The sequence below is a fragment of the Nothoprocta perdicaria genome, unplaced genomic scaffold (assembly GCF_003342845.1).
Source record: "Nothoprocta perdicaria isolate Ctin4 unplaced genomic scaffold, notPer1 scaffold_11, whole genome shotgun sequence".
NCBI lineage: Eukaryota > Metazoa > Chordata > Aves > Tinamiformes > Tinamidae > Nothoprocta > Nothoprocta perdicaria.
Window position 1 is genome coordinate 656,898 of NW_020454205.1, and position 20,401 is coordinate 677,298.

Consider the following 20,401-nt stretch of genomic DNA (forward strand, 5'->3'; position numbering starts at 1 on the left):
CCGCGCGCCCGCCGCGCCTCGCCGCCTTCCCTACCTCCCTGAGCGACTGCCAGACGCCCACGGGCTGGAACTGCTCCGGTAACTGCCCCGCGCGCGGGAGCGCCGGCAGCGGGGCGGTTCGCGCTGCGCGGGGTCCCGCTCCTGCCCGCCGCGCAGGGAGGGGGGTTCGTTTTCTCCCCGTTGCAAACGCGCCGCGGCGGAGCGCGGGGTGCGTAACGCGGGMGCCGCCGGGCTTTATTCCTAGGGCGCGCGGGGTCTCGTGTTTCGCGCAATTCCCCGCGGTCGGATCAGGGTGTCAGCGGCGGAAAGCCGGAATTCCTGCCCGCGCCTCGCGAGTTGCATCCTGCCCGTGCCCACGAGTGGGCTCCGCGGTCGGATGTGTGGGTTTTCCCGTAGGAAACGCGGAGTTGGGTTCGCGCCGCGGCCGGCCCGGGCGCTGGCAGCTCTCCGGCTAACTTAGCGGCGATCCGTCCTGCCGGCGGGACCGCGCATCCCGCGCCCGCCGCATCCCGCGCCCGCCGCATCCCGCCTGCGGGAATCGCGCGTGGGCTCCGTGCCCGGCTCCCCGCGCCCCGGCGCCTCAGTGGCACCCCCGGCTCCGCTCGCGGCGATGAAACAGCGAAATCGCCCCGTGGCTTCTGAGGAAACGGAGCCCGTGAGGTGGAAGGAAGTGTGAGAGGCTGTGGGGAATGAGGGCTGGTGGAAAGAGACGGGGAGAAGCAAGGAAAAAAAAAATAAAAATAAGAAATGGACAGGGAAAAAAGTGTTAAACTGAGGACAGGGAAGGACAAAAGAAAATCCGGGCTSTGTTATTCCCCCAACAAGGTTATTGTGCTGTGCGCTAAACTGCAATCATCCCGTATTGTTGCCTTTGCTGGACCAAGGCTGACGTGGTTTTTTTGCTGTTTTTTTTTTCTCCCCTCTTTGCATTTGAGGTTATGATGACAGAGAAAACGATCTCTTTCTCTGCGACACCAATACCTGTAAATTTGATGGGGAGTGTTTAAGGATTGGAGACAGTGTGACTTGTGTCTGTCAGTTCAAGGTAAGAAGATGGAGATTCCCTTCTTTAATTCGCTAACGAGCAGACAAATCGGGGCGCTCTCCCTACAGCCTGTGGCTCGGCAGTTTATCCCTCTCCATGCAAAGTGGGAGGGGGAGACCTGGCAGCATGGATAAGAGCTGGCAGGAGAACCAACTGGTGTCAAGAAGACATAAGTTTATCTGGGAAAATGCAGATGCTCTGGTTTTAAATGGCCCTCTGGCTCTGCAGGCTGTGCATGTTGRCTTTCTGCTTCCCTGCCCTTTTATCAAGGATTTAAAGCCCTTTCTAAATTCACTCGTGATACAGATCGTGGCTCCCCGTGCTCGGAGTTGTGATCTAGTTAAAGAAATGGATCTGTAATGTGCTTATGCAATGTCTCCGGGAAGGCTGCGGAGGGGCCGGGCTCGGGAGGCAGCCCTTATCTGCGCCGCTGAGCAGATTAAAAAGAAATCCTCCAAACTATAAACTTCCTTCCGCTCTTATGTACTTTCCATGGGCTGTTACTGGGTCGTGGGGTTTTTTTTTCCTTCCCTCCTTACTCGTCCGCTCGCAGCTTGGTGTGAACCTGGGGCGTTTTTGCACGGCTTCACTGCGAGCGATTCCCGGCCGTGCGCCCGAGCCCGGAGCAGCTGCGCTGCGCGGAATGACCTGAATAAAAACCCCACGCACGGAAAGGGTTCCAGGCGTGTCCCGGCGCGGGCTGCCCGCGCGCTCCTGCCCGCCGCTTTTCTGCGTTTTTCTGCGTTTTTCATGCGGATCGGTGAGGCTGTGGGACCTGAAGCACTGACTGGGAGGTGTGCAGGCCTGGCTGAGACCGGGCACATCTGCAATGGTTAATTCCTGACCGGGCTGTGATAGGCCGCTCACTTTGAAGCTGGACAAGTCTCACTGGTGCTTCTGGAGCCGAATGCACCTTAGGAGAATAACCTAAATGATAAGAAGTGATAAAATTCCTAATTTTATAACAACAAAGTGCGTTTTTTTTCCTCTGTTTTAGAAAGAGAACAACTGTTTGCTACAGGTATCACAGTGGCAATGGCTCCCATGTCGAGGGAGTCACCTTATTGGCTGTGGGTTTTTTGTTTTCGTTTTTTGTTTGTCTGTTTTTAAATTCCCTTTTCTGGTTCGCCGGTGACCAAGCCTCCGTGCTCTGCGTGGTTTTTAGCAGAGCAGCAGTGAGCGTTTGCCGTGACTGCAGGTTTGGTGGCACAGGGCTGGGCTTGCTTCCCGAGGAAGGAGCTGCGGCGGAGGGAACGCGTGCGGCTCGCCGGCGAGCGAGGGCAGACGCGGTGCCCCAAACGCTGAGAACCCCGAGCATAAACAGGGAATATCGGGTCCACGTCGTTGGTGCCGGTTTGGTGTTGGTTCGAGCCTGGAAGGAGCAAATCCAGCCTTGGTGGCAGGGAGGACGGTGGCAGCTGCAGGCAAGGGTGACTGGTGCCTTGGGGTAAACCAAGCCCAATAAAGCCCTCGGGGTGCCTTGCCTCTCCTTTGGGAGATCAGTGTTATCTCCACGCCAGGGTGGGCAGTTCTGTGAAGGGGTATCGGGAACAGATTCAAAGAAATTGGGTAACTCGAGTTAAGAACATTCCAATGTGACCAGAGGAGTGAATTTGGCACCAGTGGGCCCGACCACTGGTAATCAGCAGTGAATGGGCCCAAACCTGTGGAAGTCTCTGTAGCCTTGGTTCAATGGTTGTTGGCTCAAGCCTTGACCTTTTGCCTTCATTTGGGGTGTTTTGGGGCCACGGATACAGCCGTGACCTTGCAGGGTCCCGTCCCGCTCCCTGGGGGACAGAGTTTTTGGTGACTTTTATGTTAAAGCTGTCACCTGTTGTAGTGCTCGTGAAACTCAAGTGCGCCTTGGCCACCTTGCAGCTCTGGATTAAATTGCTGGACTAAGCTTTCATGCCTGTTGGTRTTTTGGGGAGTAGTTCCTCCTCTCCCAAGGAGCAGTAAGAGGTCCAACTTCTAGTGTCTCCAGGAGGAGGGAGAGGAGATACCCAGGTCATTTCCTTGAAGAAAGAAACCTTCTCTTTTAAGAGGCTTTGCTGTTTGCAAAGACTTTTTGGTGCAAACAGACATTGCTTCACCCTCCATAGCATAAAACCCCTTTTTAATCACCCATTTAACTTCTCTAAATTGAGGAGTTCTTTGACAGGTGAGGAAGGAGAGGGGTTATGATATTTCTGTTATTACTGGTTTTCCTTCCCATTTTAGAGCCCACCAGAGCTGGGCAGCAGCCCCGTAGGACTTGAGAAAATATAACGCATGAGGAAAATGTCATTTGATTTGGCCCGATCCAAATGTCACTCTGACCAACTATGAATAATTTCTTGGCAGCCGCTCGCCATGGACGCGCGCAATTAATGGAGTTAATCATTCCTGTAGTCACTCRTATCAAAGCTTTTTTGGTATTTATGACCCAGGGATTTCAGTCCTGCGCTCCATCTTGTGCTTTCCTCAATGCACCTAAGGTACTTGGTACAAAAGGCAGCTAAATAGGTGTTGTGGCTAATTTTGCCTCGGGCTTAAGCAGGGGTGAGCGTTGCTAAATAATAGTTGTGATCACTGTGTTTGTTACATTTAGCCAATGCCAGGAGTACAGTAATCAGGAGATGATCGTATCCCCAGCCCGATCCGCACGTGCAGGGCGCGCCAGGATCGCGCGGCYTCGGAGCGTGATGGCGTTATGCCGGCTGCACCCCGCAGGGTGCCCCGTCTCCCCCGCAAAACGGGGTGGTTTGTGTGGAAGCKCCCGTTAACGCTGCCCTTGCTTCGTCCCTGTCCGCCAGTGCAACAGTGACTACGTGCCCGTGTGCGGCTCCAACGGGGACACCTACCAGAACGAGTGCTACCTGAAGCAAGCCGCCTGCAAGCAGCAGAGCGAGATCCTGCTGGTCTCCGAAGGCTCCTGTGCCACAGGTACGTGCGAGGCGGCCCCGAGACGCGCCGGGCCGCCCAGCAAAGCAGCCTCACGTGCTGCGTCCGCAGGACGCCGGCCGCAGATTAAGCGAGCAGATGTCTGGTGAACCCGCGTGCAGATTACTGCAGACCTCCCCGTCGTCTACAGCGGGTGGAATTGGGGTATTATCGCCTCTAATTCTGTTTTCTGAGGGTTTTCGTTACGTGTCTGTGAGCAGACTCCTGGCTGGGGTTCTGCAGCGTGGCCCATGCGAGCCACGTGGATTCGTTCCAGCCGAGCATCTGGCCCGAAACGAACAGATCCCTGCTCGTTCCTGGGCTGTTGGGGAAGAATTTGAGGAAGAGCACATTGAAGCCGACTTATTATTTCCTAAGACACCTCTGCGCGTGGTGAAGGTTAAGAAAAAGCTAGAAAAGTGACTGAGCAAAATCTGTGCACCTTGCTGGTGTGCAGGAATTCTTGATGTTTTTCTCCTGTGCTCAGTATCTGTTCCAGCTGGGGTGTTTCAAGTTAGCTTGAAAAGAGTGGAAAGGAGCAAGTCTTTGTTCTTGAGAGAGTTCTTTAAGCTGAAAGCGTTCTCTTTTTCCAGGTGAGGATGGAGGAGTCAATAAAAAGTGCATTAGAGAACGTTAGTGCAGGGCGATAATTTGGTATTTCTTGCACCTAAGAGGAAAGAAACTTATTTTCCTGGAAATTTGTTTTTCTTTGAAGCTTTTGCCTAGCAGTTTTCAAGAGGGGGAAAAATCTGTGCTGCAATTTTTGTCCTTTTTTTTTTYTCTTTTTTTTTTTTTCTCTTTCTTTTCTTTCTTTCTTATAAGCTGGTGTTAAATGGAGCTCAGGCTGACAAAACCTGGTGCGCCATAGGGATTCTTTAGCYGCTCAAACTTTAGGATGAAGAGGATGATTTCAGTGCATTGCTACATCTTCTCTTAAGCCTGCTTGTTACTGGCAGTGGCCGTGTTGGGAGGGTTCTCTCTGAAAGGCAGTGTGGATTTCTGACACAGAAAAGGAGGAGGCTGTTTTGTTCTCTTCTCCAGCCCCCTCTTGACTCCATTTCATGTTGTCCTACTGTATACATCTATTTTAAGACCTGAGCAGTTGGAAGACCAATGCAGCGGAGTGGTGGAGCATCCACTCCTGCTCTTAGCTAGTCAAACGTTTTGAATCAGTCTGTCTTTTTTTGAGAGAAAAGGTTTGAAATCCAGTTATTTTTTTTTGTCTGCTGTTTTTTGCTCTTATTTTTTGAGCAATGATGGCATTTACAAACCAGTTCGGATCTGCCAGACCTTACTCTCAATACATTMAATGTAGTATTTGTGTGGCGACTGAATCAATTGCCCATCAGCCTTTCCAAACTCTTTCTGTGACCCTTAATAAGGGGATAACGCCTTCCCAAAGGGAAGAACAAGGCACGTGGCCTCCAAAAGAAACCTCCCTTAGAGGCTAGTGGGTTGCGTTTCCTTACGTCCCTGCATTTCTTTGCTTTGCCTTGGTTAGGAAGCTTTGAGATGAAGTTCTTGACGTTGTGATTTCATGAAGTCGCTCTTTCCGAATTAGTGTATCTGCTTGGTTCCGCCCAAGAAAACAGAGTGAATGGAGAATTAGTAATTCCWGCAGTTTGTTTAAACTAGTTATGTTCTGGTGAGAGGCCTGCGTTTCGTGCATATCATGGCATTAATTTCCAATTGGTCTGTCATCAACTAAATGTATTTAAAAATACTGTTTGATGATGATGGGGTAGTAATGGCCAAGTGAAGTAACTACACAACCGTTAGCTCCTGGAGCTGCTTTATCAGCCAAAATGAACAGCAAAATGAGGCAGAGGCTCATGAGAACATTACAGCTCTCCAGGGCCCAGGTTATTTTAGTCTTGCACAGGGAGCTTAAAGAAAAAGAACTCAGGCATCAGAAAGATGGGCTGAGTGAACCGCGGTCAGATTAGATCTCTATAATTTACCCAGAGATAGCATCCAACATAAGATGCACCATAATGCATTTAACCAGCCCATGCTGCTTTACATTTCTGTGGCACATGCATATAAATTTGTTTCTTTTCTCTCTTCAGATGCAGGCTCAGGATCTGGGGATGGAGGTAAGAGCCAGATTTTAATATTTTTTTTTGTGCCTGTGTGTACACACATTGTCTTTCACAATTTCAGACTGTGAGTGGTGATATGCTTTGCAGTTTAGCTGTTATGCTCCATATTGTCTCTTGTTTCACTTTTTTTCTGAAAAAGTGACATTTTGCATTTTAGTCAAGTTGGAACCTAACAATGACATGCTGTTTGCTAGGGAAATTCAGAAAGCTGCGCTGCTTCTGATAGGATTTGGAATTATTCATGAGTTGTGCTAGGAGCTCTATCTCCATCTGCTGTTACTGTTGGGCTCGTTTGTTTTAAGTACGGAATAAGATTTCTTTTGTTTTTAAAACGTGGAGCAAATGCGGGGCGTCTYCTCACTAGAGGGCTCAAACTGAGTATTTTGTGCAGAGCATTCTTTAAAATACATAAAGAAAGGTGTGTTTTTGAGGAATAGCAGCAAAAAATGAAAGGCCAGGGCTTGCTGGGGTGGTTGAGGAAGATCATCTCCAAGAGTGACCCTCTTTCCYTCCTATGGTCCCCTCTCATGTGCTGGACTGGAGACCAGCCGATCCTGGTCTAGAGTTGGACTAGACCAAAGAGAGAGCCACGATTCAGTGGTTAACAGAAATATGCAACTCCGTGTGGGATTTTAGTAGRTTTTTCACATGCGTGGTCTATAAATCAGTTTTCAAGAGGGCAAAGTCGCATGAAATTCCTCGGGTTATACCAAGGAAAACAGATGAAACTTGAGCTTTGTGGTATAAATATGGCAGGGAGGAGGAGGCAAACTTGGCCACTTCCTAAACATAATGAATTCCAGGCTCAAAGAGCGTAGGCATTTGAGAGCGTGCTTTCCAAACCATTTCATTTGAAAAGCTGAGCTTGACAAAAGACGAGGCCAAGGGGACCTTGGGGACTGACTAGGCAGATAGTGAGGAAGCAGATTTGTGAAGCAGACAGGGTCAAGTTGCTGTGTGTTTTTAAAGGTCTACAAAGCTGCCTTGTATCCTGCAAGATTTAGGAGGCAACCTGTGGTGTTCCCAAAGTAAAAAGGCCGTGCAAAATGAAAGCCGTCCAAGTAAATGTTGTCACTTCATCATTCTTCACCAGACATGGTGGTCTTGTAAAAGGTGCCATAAATTTTGAGTATCATTGCAATAACTCTCTTAAAATCCATTCTAACACCCCTGAGTAGGAGGCCTCTCTATGAAAAGTCTGAGTCTTGGGTAATATCATCTGTTTTCTGGTTTTATTAAAGGCTTTTCCAGTTGGAACATACCAAGCTTCTTGCTTTTAGGTGGTTTCTCCCATTGCCAATGTTCAACTCTTTATTTTTGCTTTTCCCTGAAATGGTATTCAAGTGAGATTGTAATTAGTGGATGATTCAGAAAATACTGGGAAGGGGGGGATGGATATTTGCAAACRCCCAATGTGGTCACATAATCCTTGTTTTCTTAGGAAAGTAGTTTGAGGAGGAACAGGGGCGATGTTTTACCGGCCACTCTTTCCTCCTCCTTCCTGGGACTGCAGAGAAGTCTTCCCAATTTAATACTCGGGTTTTGGCATTTTTTGCTTTATTTTCAGGGATGCTGAAATCGGAGCAGTCCCAGCTGCTTAGCATTTAATTATCTTGGGGGCTTTCCAGGTTCATTTCATACTGTGTGTTATTGCTGCATAAAGCAGAAGTTCCCTTATTTATGGAGTAATGGGAGATTCTTCATGTCGTTTGAATACCAGGCCTTCAGCACAGTCACTTTTGGGGATATCCGGCAAATGAGTAAGGATGCCGGTGTTGAAATTTCTTACCACAGAAGACATTTTTCCATTAATTGAGGACTGAAAATGCAGAATCGAAAGATATTTCTGTATTTGGATTGCAGAAACCAGGGGATTGACATGGATTTATGAACCCTTTCCCAGAAAGATACCAAAGAATAAAGGTGAAAGAGTTTGCATAGAGAATAATGCAGAAATTGTTTTCATTTATATTGTTCTTTAGACAAGTGGAGGTTTTTTGTTGTTGTTTTGAATCAAAGTGATTCAGGTGTTGGTGTTGAGTGGCTCGGTAATGAGCCCGTGCTCGTTTTCTAGTTTCCTGCAAGCAGCAACAAAGTCAAGATGTGATATTTTGTTGTAGTTCTTAATGTGCTAAGAACATCTCTCCTTGGTTACCTTTCTACATTAATTTTTTTTTCCTCCCTTCATTACCTGTATTATTTGCTCTCATTGTCACTGTTTGTGTGACAGTCCTTCAGTTCTTGGTGGGTGTCAACATGTAGCTCTAATGATACACTTGGAATTCTAGTCTGCCTTTCCTGCCTGCTTGGAGATGTGTATGTAAACACACACACATTATAWATCTATTTATAACAGCAGTCGCCTTGAAATACTAACCCAGGAAAACAGCAAAGAAAAGATAACAATTTGAAGCCTAAGTTATTTTTAAGGCAATCTGGAATGCAGCAGGTTATGGCCGTTAACTATTGTTAATAGTTAATAATAGTTAATAATTAGGCATGTTCTTGTATCTTTATTTTGTTGTTGTTGTTGTTGCTGTTTTTTAAGCTTGACAGCCAAACAGGTACCTTGATCCAGTTGCCTCTGTGCTGGTTTTGTATGAATAACTGTTAAATTTAGCAGCTTTGCTGCTTTTCCACCAGTTCCCCTTTTGGCTTTATTGCCGGGTTGATTGATAGGCAGGGCTATGCCGAACACAATGAATATTGCTGTAAACACCGTCCAAGCCGTAACACTTGAGCCAAAAGACTTCATAAAACCTGGAACGTATATTGGTTTGAATGAAGCAGGGTGTAGGATGCCATGCTAACATGTACATGCACGCCTATTCTCAGGATATGGGAAAAAATAAAGGAAAACTGTGTTTTTGCCTTCAAGAAATGGAACTTGTGTTTTGCACTGCATGTCCAGCCCTTTTTCTGTCTGAATGCAGTAGCTAATCTGGGGCTCTGCCCTGTGAGTTTACTTTTTGCTGACCCCATGTGCTATTATCAACTGCAACAGGGCAGAAGGAAAGCTTCTCATCACTCTAATTTCATTTGGGAGGTAGAATTTAAGGCAACGTCAAAAGGTACAGAACAAACTATAAGCCACGTGCGCTGACTGGGTAAGTACCTCTGGAGGGAATGTTTAAATCTTAAATAATTGACCTGACTGTGGACGGTCAAATATGTCTCCTTCGCTAAACAGGTTTTTACCTTGTTAACCTCCGCGTGGCACGGAGCCCAAACCAATAAGCTCTTTGAAACGCTAGGTTTATTAGCCCAAGCTCTTCGATGTCCTAACGCGATTATACRGCTGCTGCTTCGGTGCTGGGGCACATCCGACCTCCGTAAGGAGAAGCTAGCTCAAAAAAAGAGGTTAACATCACTTCCTGGGCTTTGAGGAATTAGGAGAGGATGAGATTCCTTGTTTTTTGTTGATAAGGTGAGGAGCACTGGGGTGTTCACAAGTGCTCAGCTTTTAGGCACCTGCCCCTGTGCTGGCTGGGGTGTAGGAGGGTCGTGTCCAACATTGGATAGGGAGATATGGAAGTGTTAGGAATTCCTGGCTTTTAGCTTCCTGCCAGGCCCTCATTGAGCTGAGCACTGAGCTAATCAACTCTGTCCGACCAAGCTCTTCCCCAGAGCTTCTGTGGACTTGAAGCTTTCCAGAGCTATCTGCAAGTATCAGTTCTGAAGATGCTGTTTTGTTGGAGTTAGCTGGGCAAGTTCTGACCATGTTGTGTTTGTTGTTCTACTTCAGGAATGAAAGAACAAAATTCAAAATCTCATCAAGTGAGATGGGTTTTATTCCTGCCCTTGCTTGATTATTGGCCAACCAAAGCTTTGTTTAGTTGCCTTCTTGATGCGAATGCACAGCTCTCATCACGTAAACTATCAGCCCTGAGAAACAGGGGAAAGTCATGATCACTGGTAAACGATTTGAGGCTCATTTTCAGCTATTCATGCAAAACCCAAGAAAATGAATAGAAGATAACATAAAATTCCTCAGAGTTCAGCAGGCAGAAAATGAGGAATGACTTCCATTCATAGCCTCTTTCTTCAATTATCCAATCTCTTCCTTTTTTCAGCTTTTCTCTCAAGTAGTTCAAAGCTATGGAAGACTATGAATGGAAATATTCTTGTGTGTGTGTGTATATAAATACTAAAGATGCTCTGGTTTTGCTTTGAAAATGAAAAATGGTTGCCTACATCAAAACTGAGCAAAAAAAAAAATCCAAATATGCTGCCTAATCATATGCAATCTGTAAATCCGTAAATAACGAAGTCATCAAATCAGCAAACAAATCCCATGATACTCCAGCAAACAGATTAAAAAGAGGGCATCTTATCATAAATACTCATTTATTGGTCTGTTATTGTAAACACAGCAAGAAAGAAACRGCATGGACCAGATTTGTCTGCAGCATCGCTGCAAACCTGGATTAATTTTTGGTTTGACAACTGTGGAGTCATTGGAGAACAGCTCAGATGACTGAGGGGAAAATCTAGCCCATCGCTTTGCTTTCTTATGCAGGGGATTTTCTCACAGGAAATAAAAGTATTAAATGCCGTTGRTTTTATAGTTTAGTCTGAATGTGGACATCTTGCACAAATGGGACCTGAGGCAATCTTGAGAGGAGCAAAAATTCTTTAGATCCTCGTGAGTTTTAGTTAGTTAGATTGAAGATTTTAGTTTTTAGTTTAGTGAGATTGAAGAAGCTGACTTGTTATGTCTTTGCTTTGGACTGTTCCTGGCCCAGAATTTGCAGGCTGCTGTCGTGAGATCTAAGAAATAACAAATGAGATGAATAAAGCCAGCTCTTGCCAAAGCTCCACGTGCCAGCTTTACTTCAGACATCACTTGCCTCTCACAAACTTAAAGATCCAATGAAGAATATATTAAATTACCTTTTATCTAAGAGGCTTTCTTGCCTTTTGGAGTGTGGGATATAAAACCTGAAATTTCGTGTGCTGTCTTCCAAGCTGGGTGGACCTTATCTTCAGGAAGGGCAGGCCTGTGTCTCACACACTTAGCAAGCTCAAGATTGCTGTCTGCTTTACGTAAATGCACATATAGGACAACTTTAATGAATGTGTTACAAAAGAATGTAAAGAATAGTGATGGTTACGAGAATACAGAACAGCTCATAATTGAATTCAGATGAATAGCAAYTTTATGGTACTGCAGTACCAGTCCTTAAGATTTTGTCACAACCTTTTCAATATATTGTCTCATGGCCTAGACCTTTGAATAGTATTAGAGAAGATGCTCAGTTTTCATTTAAAGCAAGCTCTTAAAATATTGCTAGTAATTCCAGGCGAATACTTGCACATAAGCCAGGAAGAGGAAGGCCTCTAAACTGTATTTTGAACATACCATGAGCAAGCTTTGTTAGATAGTAACAATGCCTATTAAAGCACATGAAAAAAAGCAGTTTCTGAAGTAAGGGTTTTTTTTTTATTTTTATTTTTTTATTTTTTTATTTTTTTAACCTCAGCAGCTTCAGATAACTTACAGGCAGGAATTTAAAAAAAAAAAAAAAAAAAAAAAAAAAAAAAAAAAAAAGGCTGGTTCAGTACCTTTAATGGTGGTTTTATGCATTTTCTTGCAAAATGGGAATGTTCTAAGGGTCTGTGAGAAAGTAGGTATGTTGGCATTAAAAACGGGGGGGGGAAAAAAAATCTAGGTATTTATAGGCCTGTCAATCTGACATTGATTGAGGTAAAACAGAACATGCAGACCCCGACTTGCCTAATAAAGAAATAAATGAGACCTAATGCTGAGCAATATGGGCTGAGGTAATAGATTTTGTCAACTAATTGAAATGTTATTTATGAAGCTCGAAGTTGGCATGATCAAGACAGCAATATTGATGTAGCGTGCTTAGATGTTGGTGAAGCACTTGGTATGTCATTACATGACATTATGATTAAGGAACAGGAATCATGTGGAATTAAAACGGTGCACAATTAGTGGAGTAAACTGCCTTTCACAATGTAATTATAAGTGGATTTATCATTATTAGATGGGCAGCCCAGGGATCAGCCTGATGCTGTTTGCTTGTTTGGCCTGGATGGGAACATGAATTCCTCCATGATGGAGGTCTCGGTGGATAGGGCTGGAGAAGTCAGAAATGAGCAGGTCATTGAAAGAGTCTGATCGGATTTCCTAGGTATGTTTGACACAAAGAACAACAAAGTCACAACTACAGAGGAAGGCAATGTAAGGAGATGTCAAGTTGGACAGTGAAGCTGGACAAATTAAGAATAGAATTTTAGAGGAGCATCCATAAATGGAGGCAGCGGCGCATTGAAATCACTAATTAAAAGTTGTGATGGATTCTCTCTTGCTTACAGTTTTTATGACTAAATTTCTCAGCTCAAATAGGATGAGTTGGAAAGTCTCAAGGCCTGTGTTACATGGGAGTTTTCAATAAATACTCGAAGTGGTCCCTTAATTGTAGGTTCAGTAGATTAGATTACTCATAAAACAGGCAGAGATTATGTCCTGCAGGATTTCTGTGCTATAAACAGGATTGATTTTGTAAATATATTTGTTYGTTTCAAAGCCACAAGTGTTTTTCTTGCCTTTTTTCCACTCTTTCATCTAATTCTGTGGGGTTTTGTTTTTTAGCATGTAGAGGTAATGGAAGAAACATAGACTTAAGAAGGGAATAGAAAGCCTGGTACATCATAGCTGTGTTGTCCTGTGTTTAAAATCACTGCATTCTGAGGCAAAACTTCTTTGTGTTGTGTGGAGCTGGAGAACATCAGCAGCTCTGACCTGGCTTCCTGGGCTTGTGTCTGGACTGCTGTGGTGCTGCCATTCACAGCCTGGTACTGGTGTGTCCCACCAGTACATGCTTTGAAGCCGTTCCAGGTTGGATTGCATTGCTCTACGTGACGGGCTTGGGAGATGGGAAGGAAGATCCCAGAGCAGACTGTGAGTGACCGCGTTGGCTCACGCGTGTCCACCACCAGAATGAGCTGGAAGAGGCACCTCCATCGGTAGCATCGCAGCGTGAATGAGTAGCTTGCTCTTGTGTGCCCTGCCTGAGATGATTTTCATCGGGAGAGGAGGGAACTTCCTATGTGAATCACAAGGCCAACGCAGGACAAGCCTGCGCTGTAATTTATTTAGATATATTTTGAAGGAAATGGATGGACTCGGGTTTGTTTGGAGTAGTGGCCTTTTGAAAAATGAGTTGTCCTGCATGTACAATTTTTCAAGCTGTTTACATCTAATTAGCTGTTCAGATTGGCTGAAATTAAGCGATGTCACTTGTAATGTATTCAGGGGTGAAGATATGATGAAATAGGCTCCTTTATAATCTCCTCAGTAAGTGGCTTGGAGCACTGGCGTAGCGTGAACTGAGCACATAAGGAAGATCAATCTGTTGTGTGGAATCAAATATAATCAAGCTGATTCACAAATATAGTAAACAGCATATAGTGTCTCTCTTGCTCAGACTCAAAGAGTAAGCAGTTTTTTCCCACAACCTTTTGACTCCCTCCCAGTAGATCTGGCCGGCTGGGGCATTTTCTCGGGGCGGCTACTCTTACACCTTGGCATCTTTGCCTGTTTTGCCATTGATTCCTGCGTGCTAGCTATTCCTCCCCGGAGACAAGTCATTTGAGCAGCTTGAATCCTAAAAACCGCCTGCTGCAATGTCAGGTTTCTAATTCTGCAGTTCAGCTGACAGCTCTGGAAAGTCCCCATCAAAGACAGAGAAGATAACACTCCTCAGCAGACTTTGCTCAGCGCGATACGGCCCCGGTTCTGATTTATTGCTCCAAAGCCTACGGGCTTTCATATGTTTTTGAGCGCAAAAAAAAAAAAAAGAAAAACCCTGCTATTAATATGTAAGCCTCTCAACAATTTAGCTGTGCCTGTTGCTGCATCGGTGCCTCTGGACCGTGACCAGCCAGCAGCACCCTCTGTACAGCAGCAGTTAGTTCTGCTTGCCGCCAGGGATGCATCTTATGCAGAGATGGGGCTGGAAGCCCCAACCTCCACAGAYAGTGATGGTGAAGGGGCCTGTTGGCCCCATACACAGTCATCTTTGTCATAAGAAACCCTCCTTTGACGCAGTTCCCTCGTACGTTGCTCGTGGTTGGGATCCAGTTGGACGCTGCCCTTGTGCTCCCCAGAAGGAGCCCAGGGCACTCAGCAGGGTCCTGAGTTAAGCCCTGCGATCCCCAGCGCCATCCTTGCTAGCAGAGCTGGCCCTGCTTCCTTCTGGATTCTTTATTCTTACCATTATTTTGTTTTCTCCTCCTGCCCACAGTGGGGCTGGCCGTCACCTTGCTGGGGCAGGGGTGGGCTGGCGAGTTTGGAGCTTTTGCCAGGCAGGGTTCCCTGTTGTCAGCAGAGGGAGCTCCCAACTTGCCTGTGTCCTGCAGAAAGGCGCTCGGGCGTTTTCTCTGCTTTTTTTTTTATTATTATTTTTTGTTTAGCATGGAAATGATGAGTTGTATCTGACTAGTAATGATGTGGGACACATCAAATGTGATGCCATCAGCCTCACTTTCTACTAAAGGCAAGGGGAGCAAAAGCCTGTGCAGCTCTCTATGGGGGGCAAGCAGTGGCAGTGTTTTCAAAAACAGAAAAACAACCAATTTTTTTTTTTGCAAGTATTTTCCAACCAGCACAGTAAGTCTGTATCTGACCTGGTTAATGTTGCGTACAGACATTGGTTGGAAGGCTGAGGGGATTCTAGCACCTCTGGCATAAAGTTTTCCATCCTGGATGTCTTTTAGTTAGATGATGAATTTGTGCATTTTGAATGGAATTTTCCATATTTTGCTCCAGAGGAACTTGCTGGATTGTTTTTTTCCTTTAAAATTTGAAAACAAGGCCATCAGCTACCCTCCCACGGTGCTTGAGGCACCTCCTTCTGGTCTCATGTGCTCCGGAGCTGGTGAAAAAAGCATTTTACGGGGCAGTCGGGTTGGCCCCGTTGAAGCCACATCTTGTTTTGCAAGGTCAATTACACTGAGAAAACTCTGTGTTTTGTTACAGTCCCAAGCCAGGGCCAGGAAAGACAAAATATATATATATTTATAAATATATTCCAAATCTGGAAGCAATGCTGAGAAAATCCGTCAGTAGTTTAAGCATCAAAAAGAATCCTTCAAATCCTTTTCTTTCATTTCAGCTTAATTTGTAGGAAGCAGAGATTTTTCTTTGCCCTAACAAAGGAGTTTAATGTTTGCTAGGGGCGGGAAAAATGGGGCTACAAGCGCAATCTGAAGCTTCCTTTTCCCCATGAAAGTGCTGTGCTCTCAGAGTGAGAGCCTCAGGAATTTGCCAGATTTTTCTGTACCGAAGGGCATGGTGGAGCTGATGGTATGTGATTAATTTGAAGGGATGTCGCAGGAACACGAGACCCTCAGCAGCCGCTGATGCGGCAGCAGGCGAGCGGCGCGGGGAGCTGTCAGCTTCACGAGGTGCTAAGGTCGGGTTAAATTAGTGCCCAGCGTCGGAGCAGCCGCAGGACCTGCTGGCACACGATACAGGTGTCACCGTGTAAATCCCTGCAAATTCCAGCCTTAAATTAATGGCCCTGAGAAGTCATGCTGCCCTGTCGCTTGTCAGGTGGCCGTGTCGGAGAGGGACATCTCATTTTGTTAGGAGCTGGTGTCACTTTGGGCTTCATCTCTAAGGGGTGCAGCTGGCTCAGCTTGATGGCTTAGCCGAACTGTGGAACACGATGATGGTTCCAGGAATCTTCACTTTAACCACCTTCTGTGAGGGGATAATAAACATTATTAATGTGCCATCATCACGTGGAGACAAATAAAACTGTGCTCACATGAGTGTGTGTGTGTATATATGTATATGTATTTATATAAAGAAGTGAGGCAGAACACGTCACAGGCCACCCTGGCCCGATAGCAGTTGTCTTGCTGCTCCAGGCAGGGGGACACTCGGAAATGCTGCTCAAGGGACGAGTGTTGGATACGTCCGAGCAAGGAGGTGAAGGAATAAATGTGCATGTAGTGAGGAACAGGCCGAAGCCCAGCAGAAGGACCAAGTGGTGGACCTAGACTGATCTGTCTCTGCTATGGTTGCATTGCCTGGAAAGACTTAGTGCTGGAGAACATCCTAAAGGGCAACAATCCACAAAATTAGGCAATGTCTCTTGGTTAAAGGTTATTGGTTGCACAAGGTGGCTGTAATTTGGCTCTTAGCAGGAGCAGCTAGATCTGCCAACAGTGGATAAAATAAAGTCTCGGCAAATGTAACATTTCAGCTAGTGCTTTGTGTAAAACTTGGTCTTTTGTTGGCCAGAAGAACTTTGGGGCTGAATTTTTAAATTTCATTCTTTCCCCTCAAKTACATTTAAAATAATAATCCTCCACTAAATTGGGTTTCTTCAAAGCGCAAAAGYCCCCTGATTGAAAGAAGGGTGACGTTTGTGCCCTTTAAGAGCTGTCGTAATCCCCACTTCACCATGCGGTTCATAGGAGGATTAGCTTTGTACCCCAGAGGTGCTCTTCAGTTACTATCCTAGAGCCAACACTATCAGTGAGGGAGAAGGAAAAATATCTACRTATGCATACACACACACACATACATATCTGCAAATAACCCTTAGTGTGAAAGCCTTGCTTTCTCCTTTGGCTTGTCTTGCGAAAACACAAGATGTAATTTCCAGTCCTTAAAAGCTTCCCGTGAATGAAGGCAAGTCAGGGGGTGCTCTAAAATACTTGGCTCCCAGCACCTCTTATTTCAGGCCCATTCTGCATATGAAAAGCTGCACCACTGCTTTTACGCTCAGAATAGTAATCACCTGAAAAAATTAAAGCTTTTGTGGCAACGACATTATCCTTGCTGGTAAAAAGAGCAGAAAGGTCAGAGGAGCTTGTGCTCGAWGTAAAAACAACCCCAACTGGTACTTGGAAAGTGGAAGGATGGACTAAGCCATGCTCGAATGTGGCAGCTGTGATGGAGATTTTCACGCGTTTCAGCTGGTTCTTTTCAGCCACGTCTAATCTTTGACTTGGCTTTATGGAGAAGTTGGCCTTGCTAATGAATTTGCACGAGTTCATTGGCCCTGGCAGTTTTCAGCGCAACGCAGTCAGTATCTTGTGTGGAAAATGTGAAAAATCCCCACCGATGCACTTCAGGAAAAGGAGCCTTAATGCAGCATCTGCTGATTTCTGCTGGGGAAGGCAGCAGCCGCCGCGTGCCCTGCTCGGCGCTAGAGTCAGGGCAGCGCCGTCGCCTGCACATGGATCAAGCAGTTGCATCGGCAATTAGCGGGCAATGAGGCTCCGTGAAACTGAACCGAGATGCATTAAAATCAGGTAGTAATTCTCCTTAATGCTGACTGCCCGTGAGCCGTGTCACAAGGTAACCAGCAGAACGTTATTGTTTGCCGTAATAAAAAGGTCCATTTAAATAGCTCTGTCACCCCRGCCTGCTTAGCCATGGGTAGATGCAAGCATTGCAGGAGAGTCTAATACATATTTTGTGTGCAGTATTGGGCATAAATGCACGCACACACTTATCCTACATAAATATCCAGGATGGATCAGAGCAGGGTCAGTGTGTTTCCGAATCGTGGCGCTGGCGACGCCGGAGGCAGCTGTTTCTAAAGAAGGTGAAAGAAACTTCATCCTTGAGCTACCCTAGTGGGAAATGGCTTGGTAGAACCCATGGACACGTGCCTGGCTTGGCAAAAATGGGAGCGCAGACATGAAATGAATGTTCTCGTAGAAAGAAATTTGGATTTTGCTTGGGCCTTGGAGAGCATCCCCTTGCTTTGTGTGTATGTAGCTGCACGTGTGCYGAGGCGAGGCTCCTAATTACACTTACAATAGCGCTGCCAATTGTTGGGTGGTTGGCCATGGTGTGCTCCCATAACCTGATGCAACTGGCTGCAGTAATCCCTACTTTCATTTTTTTTAAAACAAAGGGAGTAGCTAGTAGCCTTGGCAGCCATAGTAGTTATAGGTTAATGTATAGGGACAGCGGACTAGACGAGTGCACGGTGCGGTGGATCGAGGGCTGGCTGGATGGCAGAGCTCAGAGGGTGGTTATAAATGGGGCTGAGTCCAGCTGGAGGCCTGTGGCCAGTGGTGTCCCCCAGGGGTCAGTGCTGGGCCCAGTGCTGTTCAACTTGTTTATCAATGACCTGGACTTGCAATGACCTGCAATGACCTTGCAGATGACACCAAGCTGGGTGGAGTGGCCGACACTCCGGAGGGCTGTGCTGCCATCCAGAGGGACCTGGACAGGCTGGAGAGTTGGGCAGAGAGGAACCTCATGAGGTTCAATAAGGACAAGTGCAGGGTCCTGCACCTGGGGAGGAATAACCCCAGGCAYCAGTACAGATTAGGGGTCGACCTGCTGGAGAGCAGCTCCACGGAGAGGGACCTGGGAGTCCTGGTTGACACTAAGTTAACCATGAGTSAGCAGTGTGCCCTCGTGGCCAAGAAGGCCAAAGGGATCCTGGCCTGCATCAGGAGGAGTGTTGCCAGCAGGTCAAGGGAGGTGATTCTGCCCCTCTACTCAGCTCTGGTGAGGCCGCACCTGGAGTACTGTGTTCAGTTCTGGGCACCCCAGTATAGGAGGGACGTGKAGCTTCTCGAGAGGGTCCAGAGAAGGGCAACCAGGATGATTAAGGGAATGGAACATCTCTCGTATGAAGAGAGGCTGAGTGAGCTGGGCCTGTCTTCTCTGGAGAAGAGACGGCTCAGAGGGGATCTGATTAATATGTATAAGTTCAGGAAGGGAGAATGCAGGGAGGAAGGGGACACGCTGTTTTCACTGGTGGCCAGCGATAGGACGAGGGGTAATGGCCACAAACTGAAGCATAAGAAGTTCCGTCTCCAGGTGAGGAGCAACTTCTTTACTGTGAGGGTGACAGAKCAGTGRAACAGGCTGCCCAGGGAGGTTGTGGAGTCTCCTACTCTGGAGGTCTTCCAAACCCGCCTGGATGCCACCCTGTGCCACATGCTGTAGGTGTGCCTGCTTGAGCRGGAAGGTTGGACTAGATGATCTGTAGAGGTMCCTTCCAACCTTAAATATTCTGTGAATCTGTGAATCTGTATAGGAAAAATGACCTTAGCTAGAGATTTGAAACTTCCTCGGCTTCAGTTTTAGAAAAGAATCCAGTCACGTTGTCTGCTTGAAATGTGATAGCTAAATTGTGCTCCCTCCAATTAATCCATCTACCCAATCACTGGAGCATTTAGGCATTTATTGCTCTCCTAATTATGTAATTGGGGAAAGAAGCAGGACAAACAAATCTGAAACTTGGATCCCTCCAGTCTGATGTCTCAGGAAATGCCTTCATTTCTCAGTTACATGCCCAGAAAGAATAGCGCCTAGTGCTTTCTGTTTAAAGTTGCTTAAAGGGCTGATCCTTCTCAACCTTTGTTCTTTTGGCATCTCTTTACCTGTCTAAACTAACTTGATTCTTTCCTTAAATATTTTTTTTTAAAAAATGCATTTTTAAAAAGCATCAAAATGGGTAGTCTGTTTATTTTTAAATCCAGAGAAAGCGGTATATTTTTTTTGAAGAGCAATGCTAGATATAGATTATGAAAACCTCTGTTGTTAAAATAGACAATCGTTCAAATGCTCTGAAATCTGCAGGAAGAGGCTCTGAGGAGTCAAAAGCCAAGGAGATGATCGGTAATCAAGCGGAGATGGGGATTCTAAAGGGATTCCGAGTTGGAGAGAAGGAATAATACATCAGGAGGTAACAAATGGAATTAATTGATTCTCAAAGTGGCACTGTTACGGGGGAAGGAGGATTATACATGTGTATTGTTATTGAAATACTGTGGATGAATAAAGGATTGCAGATCCATGGGTAGCTGCGCTGGGTCTGGACGAGGACGGGGAGAGCCAGGAGCAACAGCTCTGCTTGAACCTTCGTTTTCATTGTGAGGTGGAAAATCTTAGGCAAATTTGAAGTCAGAAAGTCTTTTTCATAGCAGCCACACGCTTCTCCTTGGAGGAGATGCTGATAGGCTCGTTCTTATAGGCACTGTATGTCTCCCCCTGAAAGGTCCAGCCCCACAGAGCCCTTTTGCTTTTCCCAGCATCAGTATCACCAGAGGAAAAAAAATTAAAAACTCACCATTTCAACAGCCTTTTCTGCTAGAGTGCAGATGTGATTCTTGGTGACTCAAACATTTCATAGAACTTAGTTATACTCCATATAATTATTCCAAAGAATTATCTTTCCAGAATTAGAAGGAAAAAACCCATGTAATTACAACTGCAATATTAACATACTTAATGCCTGTCTAATGTCTGAGCATCAAGTCAAAGGCTGTGTTTTTAAGCAGCATACACACTGCAAGTGAAATGAGTTGGGCGATGCAA

General features: G+C 46.0%; 1 protein-coding gene across 1 annotated transcript in view; it reads left to right on the top strand.

Moving 5' to 3' along the window:
• Positions 1–8: 8 nt before the first annotated feature.
• Positions 9–20,401, top strand: part of TMEFF2 (transmembrane protein with EGF like and two follistatin like domains 2) — a gene marked incomplete at its 5' end in the record, with an annotated part of 71,457 nt that continues 51,064 nt past the window's right edge. Inside the window, 4 exons of the mRNA XM_026047398.1 lie at positions 9–78; positions 936–1,045; positions 3,841–3,970; positions 6,037–6,063. Coding sequence (XP_025903183.1) covers positions 9–78; positions 936–1,045; positions 3,841–3,970; positions 6,037–6,063 — 337 coding nt within the window. The remainder of the gene's footprint in view (positions 79–935; positions 1,046–3,840; positions 3,971–6,036; positions 6,064–20,401) is intronic.